Source organism: Hypanus sabinus, chromosome 21 (genome assembly GCF_030144855.1).
Source record: "Hypanus sabinus isolate sHypSab1 chromosome 21, sHypSab1.hap1, whole genome shotgun sequence".
In the NCBI taxonomy this organism is placed as follows: Eukaryota; Metazoa; Chordata; class Chondrichthyes; order Myliobatiformes; family Dasyatidae; genus Hypanus; species Hypanus sabinus.
The window spans coordinates 10,469,683-10,484,437 of record NC_082726.1 but is presented as its reverse complement, the minus strand read 5'-3'; the positions used below and the strand labels follow the sequence as shown (position 1 = coordinate 10,484,437).

General features: G+C 39.9%; 1 protein-coding gene across 3 annotated transcripts in view; it reads right to left on the bottom strand.

The window, feature by feature from the left end:
- The window catches only part of vps13c (vacuolar protein sorting 13 homolog C), a 386,360-nt gene that overhangs the window by 178,490 nt on the left and 193,115 nt on the right, over positions 1 to 14,755 (bottom strand). For all 3 annotated transcript variants that reach the window (XM_059945986.1, XM_059945984.1, XM_059945985.1), the window contains 6 exons: positions 12,393 to 12,540; positions 10,701 to 10,848; positions 8,610 to 8,743; positions 6,865 to 7,034; positions 5,393 to 5,625; positions 4,034 to 4,266 (listed from right to left, as the gene is read on the bottom strand). In XM_059945986.1, coding sequence (XP_059801969.1) covers positions 4,034 to 4,266; positions 5,393 to 5,625; positions 6,865 to 7,034; positions 8,610 to 8,743; positions 10,701 to 10,848; positions 12,393 to 12,540 — 1,066 coding nt within the window. The remainder of the gene's footprint in view (positions 1 to 4,033; positions 4,267 to 5,392; positions 5,626 to 6,864; positions 7,035 to 8,609; positions 8,744 to 10,700; positions 10,849 to 12,392; positions 12,541 to 14,755) is intronic.

Below are 14,755 nucleotides of genomic sequence, written 5' to 3'. Positions count from 1 at the left end.
TGTTTAGCATAATGTCCTAGTAAAAAAAACAGTTGATACACTTTTAAAAAGGGAGGAGTGTACCGTATAGCCTACATTATAGTAAGGGACTACTTCATGTTTTAGTAACACGTTGTTGCATGCACTATTAGGAGCATATTGATCTGTACGGGTGTACCGAGTTCAGATTTTTCCAGTAAAGAACCGTGAACCTTAGCTCCTGTCTCCAGCGTTTTTATTAATAGCATTGTTGTGTAACCAGGCCACATACACAACACAATGGAACCCTAGAACATTGAGTTGCCAGTTCTGCCCCTCTTACAACAAAGTCTTACTAATGGCAACACGCTGATCCATGCCCTAAGCTCATCCACCTTTCCTACAATACTCCTTGTATTGAAATATACACAACTCAGAACATTAGTCCCATCATGCTAAAGGGGCCAAATGGCTTACTCCTATTACTTGTGTTCTTTGAAGACACTGAAAACTCACTGCATGAGAGAATTGTGACGAATGCTGTCTACACAAAGTCCTCCAATGTTAACATCCACTCGCAGGCCAGTCTTTGGCTTGTTGCTCGAATTATGTTTAGCCCTCTCCAGAGGGAGTACAGTGTCCACATGCCTGACACTACATTCTGGAGTACTGTTACAGCAAGATTACCAAGAAGTTGGGAAAAAAGTCTTCAAGGATGTTATCTAAACCTCCTTGAAAAAAAATTAACCATCTCACTAACCTGTGGGAACCCCTAACCTTGGACAATCAAAATGGAGGGGAGCATTATGGAAGGTGAACTCTGGTTCTTTTAAGAAGCATTTGTAATCCCAGAAAAAAAACCAGAAGCACCAGTTCTCATTCTACTCGTCCATTCACCTTCTGTGACAAGTAGCTGCTATCTAATCTTTGCCTGAAACAGTAGATCCCACAAAGAACCAAAAGAAAAGCAAGAAATCTTCAATCCTGAAGACTACACTCATCTTGTTTTTGAGATGGCAGGTTTGTCATGAAGAGAGAACACGCTGAGATAATATCCTTACACTCTTTGAAAAATGGGAAGCAATCACTTTGAAATGTACAAAATTCTTAATGGGTTTGACAGGGCAGGTGCAGGCTTATCCTGGCCAAAATGGCTGGAACAGAGTTACAAGCTAAAAGTGAAAAGGCTAAGGCCATTCAGCACTAATGCAAGGTGATATTTTTTCCATCCAAAGGATAATCAGATTTTGGAATTCTCTATCCCAATATGCGAAGAAGGCTCAGTACTGAATGCTTTCAAGAGAGAAGAGAATCTAGAGATATGGGGTTAATACAAGAAAACAGTACGAGGTAAAAGATCAACCATCATTTTAATGAACAGTGGAGGAAACACAAGGAGGTGAATGGTCTATTTCTGCTTCTACATAATTTTCAATTGAAAAGTATGCCATTCGCCATCTGAACCACTCCATGTGTATTTGATAAACACTCTGCGTAAAGGAGTTTCTCCTGAAAGTGTTAATGGATTTGTTAGAGATGTTCATAATTGTAGCCCCTTGTTTTGGGCTCTCCAAAAAAACTTCTCTGTTTCCACTGTCAAATCCTGTACCAGTTCACACAAATATATTACTAAAAAGAATGCTCCTAAGTCTTTTGATAATATCCCAAATGGCTCTGGCAAGTAGTCTTGTACATCTTTCCTGCAGAGCACAGACTCAAGCAACAAAGTTTGCTTCATGGTCACAAGAAGTCAGGTCTAAGGGACAGACAAATGCAATAAGTTCTTCTTGTAAGATCTAACTGACAAGTCACAAGCACAACTATCAATGTATGCTAAAGCAAATGTAGCAATCAATATGCAAATACTCCATTCCATTTTAACTACAGATCCGCAAGTGTCACAGATTGGCCCTTTGGCCACCAACACTAATTCTGTTTGCCCACATTCTACCTGTCATCCCTGATAGGCAAAGACTTTAAGCATCAACATCTCTAAATATCAACAACAAGGGACAAACAGTCCCGGGCCATCAGAAGGGCAAAGCGCGCACACGCCCAGCGAATCCACAGCCACTTCCAGGACAGCGGCGACACGCAGCGCATGTGGAAGGGCATCTAGGACATCACCACCTGACTGTGTCGGTGATGCCTCCCTCCCATATGCGCTGAATAACTTCTCTGCCCATTTTGAGGCGGAAAATGATGTGGTGGCGAGGAAGTCCACCCCTCTTCCAAATGACCAAATGCTGTGTCTCACCATGGTCGATGTGAGAAGAACCCCGTGCAGGATCAACCCACAGAAGGCTGCTGGACCAGGCAACATTCCTGGTAGAGTGCTCAGAGGATGTGCAGACCAGCTAGCAGATGTTCTCACTGACATCTTCAACATCTACCTGAGCAGCACCACCATTCCAACGTGCTTCAAGGCCGCCACCATTGTCCCCATGCCGAAGAAGTCTTCAGTGTTCTGCCTAAATGACTACCGTCCCATTGCACTCACATCCATCATCATGAAATATTTCAAGAGGCTTGTCATGAGGCATATCAAGACCCTGCTGCCCCCCCTCACTGGATCCCCTGCAGTTTGTGTACCGTCCCAACTGCTCAACAGACGACACCCTCCACCTGGCCCTAACCCACCTGGACAAAAAAGACACATATATTCGGATGCTGGTCATAGACTTCAGTTCAGCATTCAACACAATCATCCCTCAGAAACTGATTGGAAAGCTGAGCCTACTGGGCCTGAACACCTCCCTCTGCAACTGGATCCTAGACTTCCTGACTGGGAGACCTCAGTCAGTCTGGATCGGGAGCAGCATCTCCAACACCATTACATTGAGCATGGGGCCCCCCCCCAGGGTTGTGTGCTCAGTCCACTGCTGTTCACTCTGCTGACCCACGACTGTGCGGCAACACACATCTCGAACCACATCATCAAGTTCACCGATGACACGAACGTGGTGGAACTCATCAGCAAGAACGACAAGTCAGCTTACAGAGAGGAGATGCAGCAGCAAATGGACTGGTGCAGAGCTGACAACCTGTCTTTGAATATGAACAAAACAAAAGAGATTGTTAGTGACTTCAGGAGGGCACTGAGCGACCACTCCCCGCTGAACATCAACGGCTCCTCGGTAGAGATCATTAAGAGCACCAAATTTCCTGGTGTTCACCTGGCGGAGAATCTCACCTGGTCTCAACACCAGCTCCATAGCAAAGAAAGCCCAGCAGCGTCTCTACTTTCTGCGAAGGCTGAGGAAAGTCCATCTCCCACCCCCCATCTTCATCACAATCTACAGGGGTTAAATTGAGAGTATCCTGAGCAGTTGCATCACTGCCTGGTTTGGAAATTACACCATCTCAGATTGCGAGACCCTGCAGCAGATAGTGAGGTCAGCTGAGAAGATCATCGGGGTCTCTCTTCCTGCCATTATGGACATTAACACTACACACTGCATCTGCAAAGCAAACAGCATTATGAAGGATCTCATGCACCCCTCATACAAACCCTTCTCCCTCCTGTCATCTGGGAAAAGGCACCGAAGCAAAGACATCCCTTCTCACGACCAGACTATGTAACAGTTTCTTCCCCCAAGCTATCAGACTCCTCAATACCCAGAGCCTGGACTGACACCTTACTGCCCTATTGTCTTGTTTATCATTTATTGTAATGCCTGCACTATTTTGTACACTTTATGCAGTCCTGGGTAGGTCTGTAGCCTAGTTTTTTACTGTGTTGTTTTGTCTAGTTTTTGTACTGTGTCATGTAACATCATGGTCCTGAAAAAATGTTGTCTCATTTTTACCATGTACTGTACCAGCAGTTATGGTCGAAATGACAATAAAAGTGACTTGACTTGACTTGAATTCTTACAGTCAGCCCTCAGCCTCTATCGCTCCAGGAGAAACAACCTCAGACTATCCAATCTCACCCCATAACTAAAGCCCTCCAATCCAGCCAACATCTCTGAACCTTCTGCAGAACAAATACATGTTTCCTTCAATGTTGTGACCAGAAATACACACAGCACTCCAAGCAGAATATGTCTTTTCCAAAAGACCTTGTTCGTACCGTAGTTATGTTTGTTCCTCTCTTTTCCTGAAGGAATGGACATGCCAGAACCTTTAAGTCATTGACCAATGCAATCATCCTTTGAGACTGTTTTTGACGGATGAACGAGAAGTCACACAGGAAAGAAGCAACAAGTGCAGGGGCATCAGCTTTTGATAGATTTGCCACAAACACAACTTCAGGATTCATCACCATTGCTTTCACAATGATTCTTTGTTCTGGAGTGTCCATAGCTGGAACAAAATAATAAATGTTAAGACTCATTACAAACAATGAGAGAACCCAAATGGGCGCACAAAACAATTTGCAATGTTTCCTTAGATCAATGATGTTCATTGTGTTGACTGTAATTTTCCTTTGTAAATTTAGCTCCACGTGTCACACTCACTGAGCAAACAAAGAAAAACAAATCTTTTATACAAAAAAAGACTTGATACCTGACTTTCAAAGGAAATTAAGCTTCAAATCATTTGCACACAATTCACTCTAATTTACAACATTCCTATGAGAGATTACAATGATAAACAACCTGAAATGATGAGATATTATACTATTTGATAAATAAGATTTTAGTCTGATGTTTCATGCCTTAAGTTTAATTTGGATATAATGTCAACAAAGAATATGCTTGCGTTAAATCCCAAGTGGAGGAGCTTCTTTCCACTCTGCCCCACCATTATATCTCAACTGTTCAAAGCTTACCTCCACCCAATTCCTTAGAGAAGATACATTTTTAAGGTGTAGTGCAACTGGTTGAGCCACAGTCTTACAGTACCAAAGAGACAAATTCAATTCTGATCTCTAGTTCTGTCTGTGTGGAGTTTGCATGTTCTCCTTGTGACCGTATGTGTTTCCTCCAGATGCTCCAGTGTGAGTTGGCAAGTTAACTAATGCTGCAAATTGCTGTCAGAGTTGATGGCCGGTAAAGTCTGGAGGGGATTAGTAAGGGCATGGTGGGAACTAAAATATGGGATTAATTTAGGATTAGTGCGGACATCACAGGCCAAGTTATCTTCATTCTGTGCTACAAGTACAGATAATTCTAGGACTCAAAGAAACACATTCCTTTGCTCATGGCTACTAATAATGATGGACATACATCTGGCTTCCTTCTCTGCCTCAAAAACAAAGGTTCCTTTATTAATTACTCAACACAACTTCTCTAAGAATGTTATCTATGAGTAAATTATTTCCCCAAAAAGGCTGAATGCTAAAAAATAGGCTACCAATAATTTTTAATACTTTTCCCTTAAAACATACAACTCAGAAGGCCAGCTCTCCAATATGCTATATTTTCAGAAATTTATTCTGATTGGGTAAAATTATTTGTACTTCATACATGAAGAAAGTTATACTAACCTCTGCTAGAAGGAGCCTTTCCACTCTGTTTTGGATATAGTTGGACAGATTTATCAGTTTTTTTATCAGGAATAGCCTTGATGAAGAAATCCGCTACATCCAACAGAAATTCCACACTGGCACAGACATACAGATATTCCAATACAATGACGATCGAGATCTCATCCTTCTGCTGATTGTACTGCAACTCGATCATAACCTTTTCCTCAGAACCTTGCTTTTTTTCAATCATTCTGCAAGGAATATTCCAATAATTTGTAAACATTTCAAATCACAGTAAGACATTAATAGATGCCTCACACACATATATACAATCTGTTCATGACCAAAGGCACTTAAGATTGTAAGTGGGAATAAGAATCAATGATTACCAAATCATGGCTTAATGAAACTTGTAGACTAGAAATACGGCCTTCAGAAAGTCTGGCATATACTAAGTCAATGAACAGCATGCAAAGCAAGGAAGCCTTCCTACATGTTTCTCTGCCATTACAGAGATTATGGAGGAAGTCAGTTCATGAAAGAATCCTCAGGGAGGCTGGAGGAACTGGATACCTATGTGGAGGAGGAATTTGTTTGACTCAGGCAGAGGCCAAGATTAATAAACGCTAAAGTCGACCTCAACCCTTTGAATTAAACCCCCTTTAGGTTTCAAAGCCTGAACTATCCCGGAACCTTGCAGTCATGATCAAATTATCTGCAAGTACTGTCAACAATTTTGAATCAGTCTTGAATCGTAAGACACAGGAGCAGAATTAAGTCATTTGGCCCATAGTGTCTCCTCCACATTTGATCATAACTGACCCATTTTCCCTTTCAACCCCATTCACACCACAACTAATCAAGATCCAATCAATCTCAGTGTTAAGTTCAATCATTCAAATTATTGACACATCTTTAAAAAGAAGCGGTCCCAACACTGACACTAGTCACCAGCAGCCAACCAGAGAAGGCTCCCTTTATTCTCACTCTTTGCCTCTTGCTAATCAGCCACTGCTTTATCCATGCTAGATTTTTTTAATACCATGGGTTTGTAGCTTGTTAAGTAGCCTCATGGGTGGCACCTTGTCAAAGGCATTATGAAAATCTAAGTACACAACATCCACTGATTCTCATTTGTCTATCCTATTTGTTATTTCCTAAACCTTCTGGTCCAATCTGAAAATAAGGCAGCAAGCTCAAAAGTTTTGTGCACATGAGCACTAAAAAACTGCATATTTTATGTTTAACCATTTCAGCCATAAAGACATCCGCTTGCGTTTCATACTAAAGTATATTAACGTTATTGCATCATGTAATTATACATAAACCACCATTTACAAAACTAATGAGTTCAGGTTAGCCATCAATTAACCTCGCTTCTCAGGTGAGAGGACCTCAGAAAGTGGAGCAAAATACTGATATGGGCAAGTAGTCAGAGAATAACAAAGCTGGGCCATGATTAGACAATAAACAAGAAAACTGATTCTGACCTCTGTGTAACCTTCTCAATCCCCGGTCTTAGATCATCCAGTGTACATGTTGTAAACTTTACATCAAACAGCAATGTCCCATCTGAGATCATCTTTCCTGAGGCAGTAGTGAGATGCAGCCTGAACTCCCCCAGCTGTGAACTTTCCAGGCGTTTCACCAATCCAGTGGCCTGTATCACGCAAGATATTCACAAATTCATTGAGAATTCAGCATACCCAGCTCAGTACAATGGTGTTATAACAAAATATTCACGTCAGTGACACTGCAAGTCTCAATCTACACAAAGGTGCAAGCTGTACGAAATTAATAGACATAAGAAGAGATATTGAAGTGCTAAATGTGTTACACAGCAAAGGGACATAGAGAACATATCACTGAAAAAGAATAAAGAGGAAAAGATAAGTGTGCTGGAAAGGGATAGGAAAATTAAAGATTGAGGACAGCAAAGGTAGAGGGGTGGGATAGGTAAGGGCAAGAATGATAGAAAGGTGCTAGGAGAACACCAAGATTCTGGAGGGGAGAGAGGCCTTATCAAAACTGTTACACAAGATGGTATGGTATAGACAATTAAAACACAGTCAGAAGTACATTTAGATATAATTCTTTAAAATAAACATTCATTGAATTATTTAGAGGGAGCACCAAAGCTGTGGCTGCAAAAATTACTGCTTCTTACAAAGAATTAATCTCAGGGCCACCACAATAACATAGCAGTTAGCACAATGCTATTACAGCTCAGGGCATCAGAGTTCAGAGTTCAATTCGGGTGCTGTCTGTCAGGACAAACACGAGGAAATCTGCAGATGCTGGAAATTCAAGCAACACACAGAAAATGCTGGTGGAGCACAGCAGGCCAGGCAGCATCTATAGGGAGCAACGCTGTCGACGTTTCGGGCCGAGACCCTTCATCAGGACCTGACGAAGGGTCTTGGCCCAAAATGTCGAAAGTGCTTCTCCCTATAGATGCTTACCGACCTGCTGCGTTTGACCAGCATTTTGTGTGTGTTGCTGTCTGTCAGGAGTTTATGTGTATTCCACGTGAAATGTGTGGGTTTCCTCCTACAGTCCAAAGACATACCAGTTAGTAGTTTAATTGTAAATTGCCCCGTGATTAAACTAGGGTTAAATAGGTAGGTTGCGGGGCAGCATGGCTCACTGGGCTGGAAGAGCCTGTTCCATGCTGCATCTCAATAAATAAATAAATATGAATGCTCAGAACAACATAAACTAACTAGTACAGAGTTCTGAATGTTTCCTGATGTTATTAAAGAAATCTACAGAGCACTAGAGACAAAAGTAACAACAACATTTAGGAGCTAAATAACTTAGGTCGCTATGTTTGCAGTGGGTCCAAGAATCCTTGCAAAATATGGTCATTGATGTGGTCTTTTGAGGTCTAACTGTCATTATCTGGTTCACGGCATGAAGGTAGTTTAAAAAGAACATTCCATCCACAGTAAATGTTTCTGCTGCCAAGGATTCTTCAGTAAATATGAAACAGTTTGGTCAAGATAAGTACAGTCAGATTGAGTAGGGATAAGCCAACTGCACAGATCAGCTGAATGCCAAGAATGACTAAACTAGATCAGAAAAATGTGAAGCAATTAATGAGATGCCCTTCCAATCTTCCTTATCTCATTTCAAAACACCATTACTAGTCCTGTAGAAATACGTCTTGCTTGGGCAATTTGGTAAATCTGGGAACTATAAAAAAAAAGTTCCAACTCTCAAAAAATAAGCATACCTGTTTGAGATCTTCTGTGTATAACACAATCGAAAGGGCTTCAAACTTGAAGTCAAACTTCAATGTCTCAAATGGATTGGGTTTAACCTCTAATTCTGCACGGCACACATCATCTATATTCCCTTGTGGACTGGCTGCACACAAAATACAAAACATTCTCAGTGGCAACATGAAATGAAGCTATTATAACAATTCACAATGCACATGAGAGCTTTGTATCAGAAGTATCAAAACTAATCTAACTTTACACTTATTATGGCCAAAACATTTAGCTTCAGTTAATTATAGTGTAATTATAGCATATGCTACTCTTGAAAGTGTTTTTTAACAGCATAATACTCTATTCATACAACAACCTAAGACAATTGAACCAGAACCACCTGGAGACTGGTCACGAATCACACCCAGGAAAAGGCAGCAAATATCGTTAGTCTAAAGAAAGCATAGGACCCATAATCCAGCTTAACAAAGTAGGCTGCGGGCTGTGGAACTTGTATTAAAATTCAGGTTAAGTAATGCTTAAGCTGGCACAATAGTGTAACAGTTAGTGCTGTTGCCAATGTTCCGTCCTAACATTAGGTTCGTCCTGCCAACTTTGAACGTAGTCATCATGACTTTGTGGGTGTCTGGCGAGTGGTCTGGTTTCTCCTCACATTCAAAATGTGTGCCAGGTTAACTGCCGTTAGCATAGGTGAACAGTTAAGGAATCAAGAGAAGACCGGGAGTTGAATCCAGAGAGATGACCATGGTGCACACTGAGGGAATTGGGAGTGGAGCCAGGTAGCATCGCCAAGAGGGCCAGGTGTGCTTTACAAGGTACTTTGTAATTAGATCTATTATACTTTACAGTATTTCTCCACACTGAATAATTTGGTATTTCCAAGAGATACAAAGTCAGAGTTTTACCATTTGACCTATCAAGTCCACGCCAATCTCTTTGTCCATCCACCCTAATCCCATTTGCCTGAATTAGATCCACATTCACTATGCCTTGCCTATTTATATCTCTCTTAAATATGGTAATTCAGACAGCACATTCCAGATATCATCCATTTTCTGTGCAAAAGTTACTCCACCAAATCCCTTTAAAATGTCTCCTTCTCATCTTAAACCTTTGTACTCTTATTTGTGATACCTGTACTATTGAAAATGCCTTCTGACTACCCCCTATACCACTCATAATCTTATATTCTACTGCTGTCTCCTTTGCTCTAAGCAAAATAAGACCTAACCTCTCTCTTTAACTAAAGCCCTCCAAACCAGGCACTCTCTAGCAAACCATATCCTTCCTTTTCTGTGGTGGAAAAAAATTGAATCAGATCAGATGTATCATCACTAACATATGACATTTGTTGTTTTGCAGCAGCAGGACAGTGCAAGACATAAAATCTATAATTACAAAAACAAACAAAATCCAAAAAATAATTAATAATTAGGTAGTGATCATGGACTGTCAGAAATCTGATATCAGAGGGAACTGCTGAGTGTGGGTCTTCAGCTCACCAATGGTCACTATATGAAGAGGGTGTGTCCTAGATAGTGAGGGTTCTTAGTGATGGATGCTGCCTTTTTGAGGCAATGTCTCCTGAAGGAGTCCCTGATGGCAGGAGGGTTGTGCCCACGATGAAGCCAGCTGCATAACCCTCTGCGGATTTGTGCAATTCTGTAGAATTTGTTAGAACATATTTTATGCCATTTGTGATCTAATAAGTACCTGCTGTTTCCTGTGTCTTCATTAGTCTAACCAGTGTTCTGTAAAGTAATAATGTAATGCTCCAAATTTTATATTCTATACCTATGAAGTCAAGCATGCCATATACATTCTTCACAACCTTATTCAAATAACCACTCACCAGCCTGTGCAGCCATTTCAGATACAACAAAATGAAGACAGAACTCCCATGGTGAACAGCCAATGTTAAGAATTCAGTTGCATGAGATGTGAATTTGAACAGATGCAATGCGATATACTCGGTACAATAGAGATCAACGTGGATTAACTAAAGCAACTTGTCAACCTACTTTAGGTTAATCAAAACAGAAAAGTTATAAAATGAATATTAAATATATTAGATTCAAATGATTAAGTACCTTCACAGAGAATGGTTGGACAGACAATTTTTTTCTCTGGTATTTTATTCAAGTTTTCCTTTGCAGCAGGGTGATCGTCTGAAACCTCTCCAAGGTTTTCTAGCAGAATTTTCATCAAGAGCGTCAGATCATCCTGACTAACTGCAACCTGTGGTCAGGGCACATAAGAATCAACTTTTTAATCTTGTTTTACATCCTTTTTTGGGAGGATGCTTATCATCATTAACTTTCTATCAACAGAAAGCTTTTAATTATACTTGTTATCAGTAACTACAGTCAAAAGGGTAAATGAGGAGAAGTGGCATTTTTCATTCCTAACATGTTCTGCAAACTTCATTTACACCTCGGCATCTTTTATTTACAATTAAATACATTTACTTTAGTACAGGAATTGATATCCATCTAATATAACTTAACCAAGTAAGGGTAGACTGAGAGAACTTTAGAAAACAGGCCTTCCTTGCTGCCTTTGCCTGTTAACTTTCTTTAACCTTTTTCTGTATTATCTTCTAGAAGACAGATGAAGAAAAACTTTCATGTTTACAGAGACTGGAATGCATTATCTGTTGACTTGCCACTGGCAAGTGCCAGTGTGGCTTCTAAAAGGAAAGTGGAAAATTAAACGAGAAGTAAAAATGAGCATGAATATGAAAATGGGCTAGGAAGTGGAACTAGTGAGTTACTCTGATAGAAAGCTAGCATGGAATCAGTAAAATGACCTCCTTGTATGCCATATTCATTCTACACTTCTATTATCCTTTTTTTTGAGATGAGAGATGAAAGCTGCTATAAAAGCTCACGTCATAACATCATTAGAGTATTGGCCCATCAGAGACTGGATAAGTGGGTTATCTCCCAATTGGAAAACTGTGACAAGTACCAGGGCCTTACTGCTGTTTACAAACTACGGAAATGAGGTTGAAAGGAGGGGACTAACAACTCAATGTTCTACCATACAGAAATTTCAAATGCGATAGAGGGAAAGGTCAAAAAAAAGGAGGCATCACAATATTGATCAGGGTAGTACACTGGGAAGATTCCTTCTAAGGCTCTTCGAATGAAGCCATAAAGCTAAACACAAAAATAAGAAAGTGCTTTTTATTCACAGAACAGTTTGCATTTAAGTACAAGTACTTAGAAGGTAAATAGAAAGTTTCCCTTTCACTAGCAGCAGTTCACAGACTGTTTATTGGATTGTTCCTGCATGACAAATGGTAGAATTGGCTGTACCTTTACTTAGTGAAGTTCAAGAGAGTGAAACACAACATTCAGATTGTGCTTAACAGTGTAAATGGCCAAGGGTATTTTCAAGATCAACGTTAAATTTTATCCTCCTGCAGAATCAAGGGTTCTGACATCAGGTGGTAAAGTGGAGCTGAATCCATAATGGAACACTATTGAATGGTGAAGCAGGCATAGAAGGCCTACTACTGCTCCTGTCTCTTCTGTTCTTCACATGCAAATCATTGGTGCTGATCTCAAGATCAGAATCAACCAACCTTCTCCACAAGGTAGTGTTACACAGCTCTACTTAGGCTTCAGCATCACAATCAGGTAATGGTTCTCCTTTTGGTATTCTGTATTTCTATTCTCAATACAAACTTGTTGGTATTCATAGCAGAATTATTATGGATATCACTATATAAAATGTACTGCACTTGCTTATTTGGAGACTTGGAAAAATATACTCACATTCATAGTTTTTAGATTTCCATTAATTTCTATGCCAGGGATTTGCTGATACCATGCTACAGCCAAGTTTCGTTTTATTGTCAGGAGCAAGTTCACAGGCTGCAAGATCTGAAGATCAGGCTGCTTCGAGTCTTTCTGGAGAATAGTTCTGTCATTCAGAAATAAAATATAGAGAAATCAAGAAACTACAACAGAATTGAAAACAAAATTCACTCATCAACTGTGACAGAAAACAGGGAAAAACCATGCAGGAAATGAATAAAAACATGTAGATACAGTATATTGCATTAAAATCAAGAAATTTTAATGTGCTTTTAAACATTTTTATATAAAAATTGTGCCTTGAATTATCTGTGCTTTTAAAGCTGAATGCTTATACATCTGCCGCTATATTTCTTCATAAAGGATAAATAATATTTACTTGCATCTGCATTCATAAGCTCTTGTACCTCCAATATACCTGCATCAGTTTGAGAAAAAAACAATTGCTGATTTTAGGGCTAACAGGAAATGGAGGGAGTTAGTGACAGGGAATGATGCTGAGGTAAGAGATTAGGTGTGACTAAAGTGAATATGGGAGAAGGCTGTCAGAGCCAAGTTTCCATTGCCGTTTTTATCTCCTATGTTAATGCAACCCCAATGCTACACAATGCAATTCAAGAATTAAAAACAGTCACAGCTTTCCCTTCAAATTACTGCGGCTTACATGCCATATCTGACAGTTAAAAAATCTCATCTTCATGCCAGGCTCTGCTCCCATGTACACATAAGCATTACTGAATGTTTTATTGAATGATTTAAATCTTACATCAAAATCTTTTCCACCACTCACTCTTAACATCCTCAATGGAGAATGACAAGAATTCAGAGAGCAAGTTAAAGACAAAATACCAGGTTTTTTTTTGGAAATATAGGCACCTTCAAATAAATGATGCATGACAGAGAAATTTCTTGGTGATTTCATGATCACCAGCCCAAAATCCATAAGATACACCCAAAAGTATTCAGAAAGCAAAATCTTTGTTGCCAGTGTACTTGATAGGTGTCAATGAGATTTCCACCCCACCCCTGTTCTTCTAAACTACAGTAAGTACAGGCCCAGAGCCACCAAACATTCCTCATACATTAATCCTTTCATCTGGGATCATTCTCATAAACCTCCTCTGGACGCTCTTGAATAACACATCCTTTCTTAGATATGGGGTCCAAAAGGGCTCACAATACTTTACATGTGGTCAGCATTACATCCTTGTTTTTCTGTTCTTGTCCTATTGAAATGAATGCTAGCATTGCATTTCTGTTACTTATCATGAATTTAAACTGCAAATTAACCTGTAGGGAATTCTGCAGGTGGACTCCCAAATCCCTTTGTACCCCCATTTTTGAATTTGCTCCCTGTTTAGAAAATGGTCTATGTCTTTATACCTTCTACTAAATTGCATGACCATATACTTCCCTGCACTATACTCTATTTGCCACTTCTTTGCCCATTCTCCTAATCTGTCCAATCCCTTTTGCAGACTCACTGCCTTCTCCATATGACCTGCTCCTTCACCTATCTGTAAATCATCCACAAACATGGCCACAAAGCCATCAATTCTGTCATGCAGATCATTATTATATAATGTAAAAAGTAACATACCTAACACTGACCCCTGTGGAACAGCCCTAGTCACCAGCAGGCAAAAAGAGAAAGAAAACCTCCTTTATTCTCCCTCTTTGCCTTCTGCCAGTCAGCCAATTTTTCTGTTCATGCTAGTAATTTATACCAGCATTTTAAATTTTATTTTATTTCTTCAACTTTCTGACACTAGGTGTTGCTGGTAAGGCCTAATTGCTCTTGGGGAAATATTGGGGTGACGTTTCTTGAACTATCGTAGTCCTTTTGCTGAAGGTAATTCTGCAATGCTGATTGGTAGATCACTCAATGATTTAGACCCAGTCATGTTACATTTTCAGGTTAGGGAAGTGTGCAACTTAGAGAAAACTGAAGATTTTCCCATGCAGTCAAATCCTCACCCTACATTATGGTAAAAAAAAAGTTTACTGGTGCAGATTGTGGAAGGGGTGCCATTGAAGGAAAACACTTGTCCTAATAGTGTTGCACTTGTTCAATATTGTTGGAAAAGCAGACAAAGTGCAGTTTTAATTTTCAAGTACACTAATGATTGAAACTCCTCACCTCTGTTGATTCTTGGAGAAGCATAAACAGACTACATGGGGTTGCACGGATAGGATAACATACATAAATAAATACATTGAAACGTGCCAATTTAACCCACGAAGTACACCCACCATTAGATTATTATTTGTGTTCAGACATTTCTTCCAAATAAACCAGGAAGTATGATAAGGAACAATGC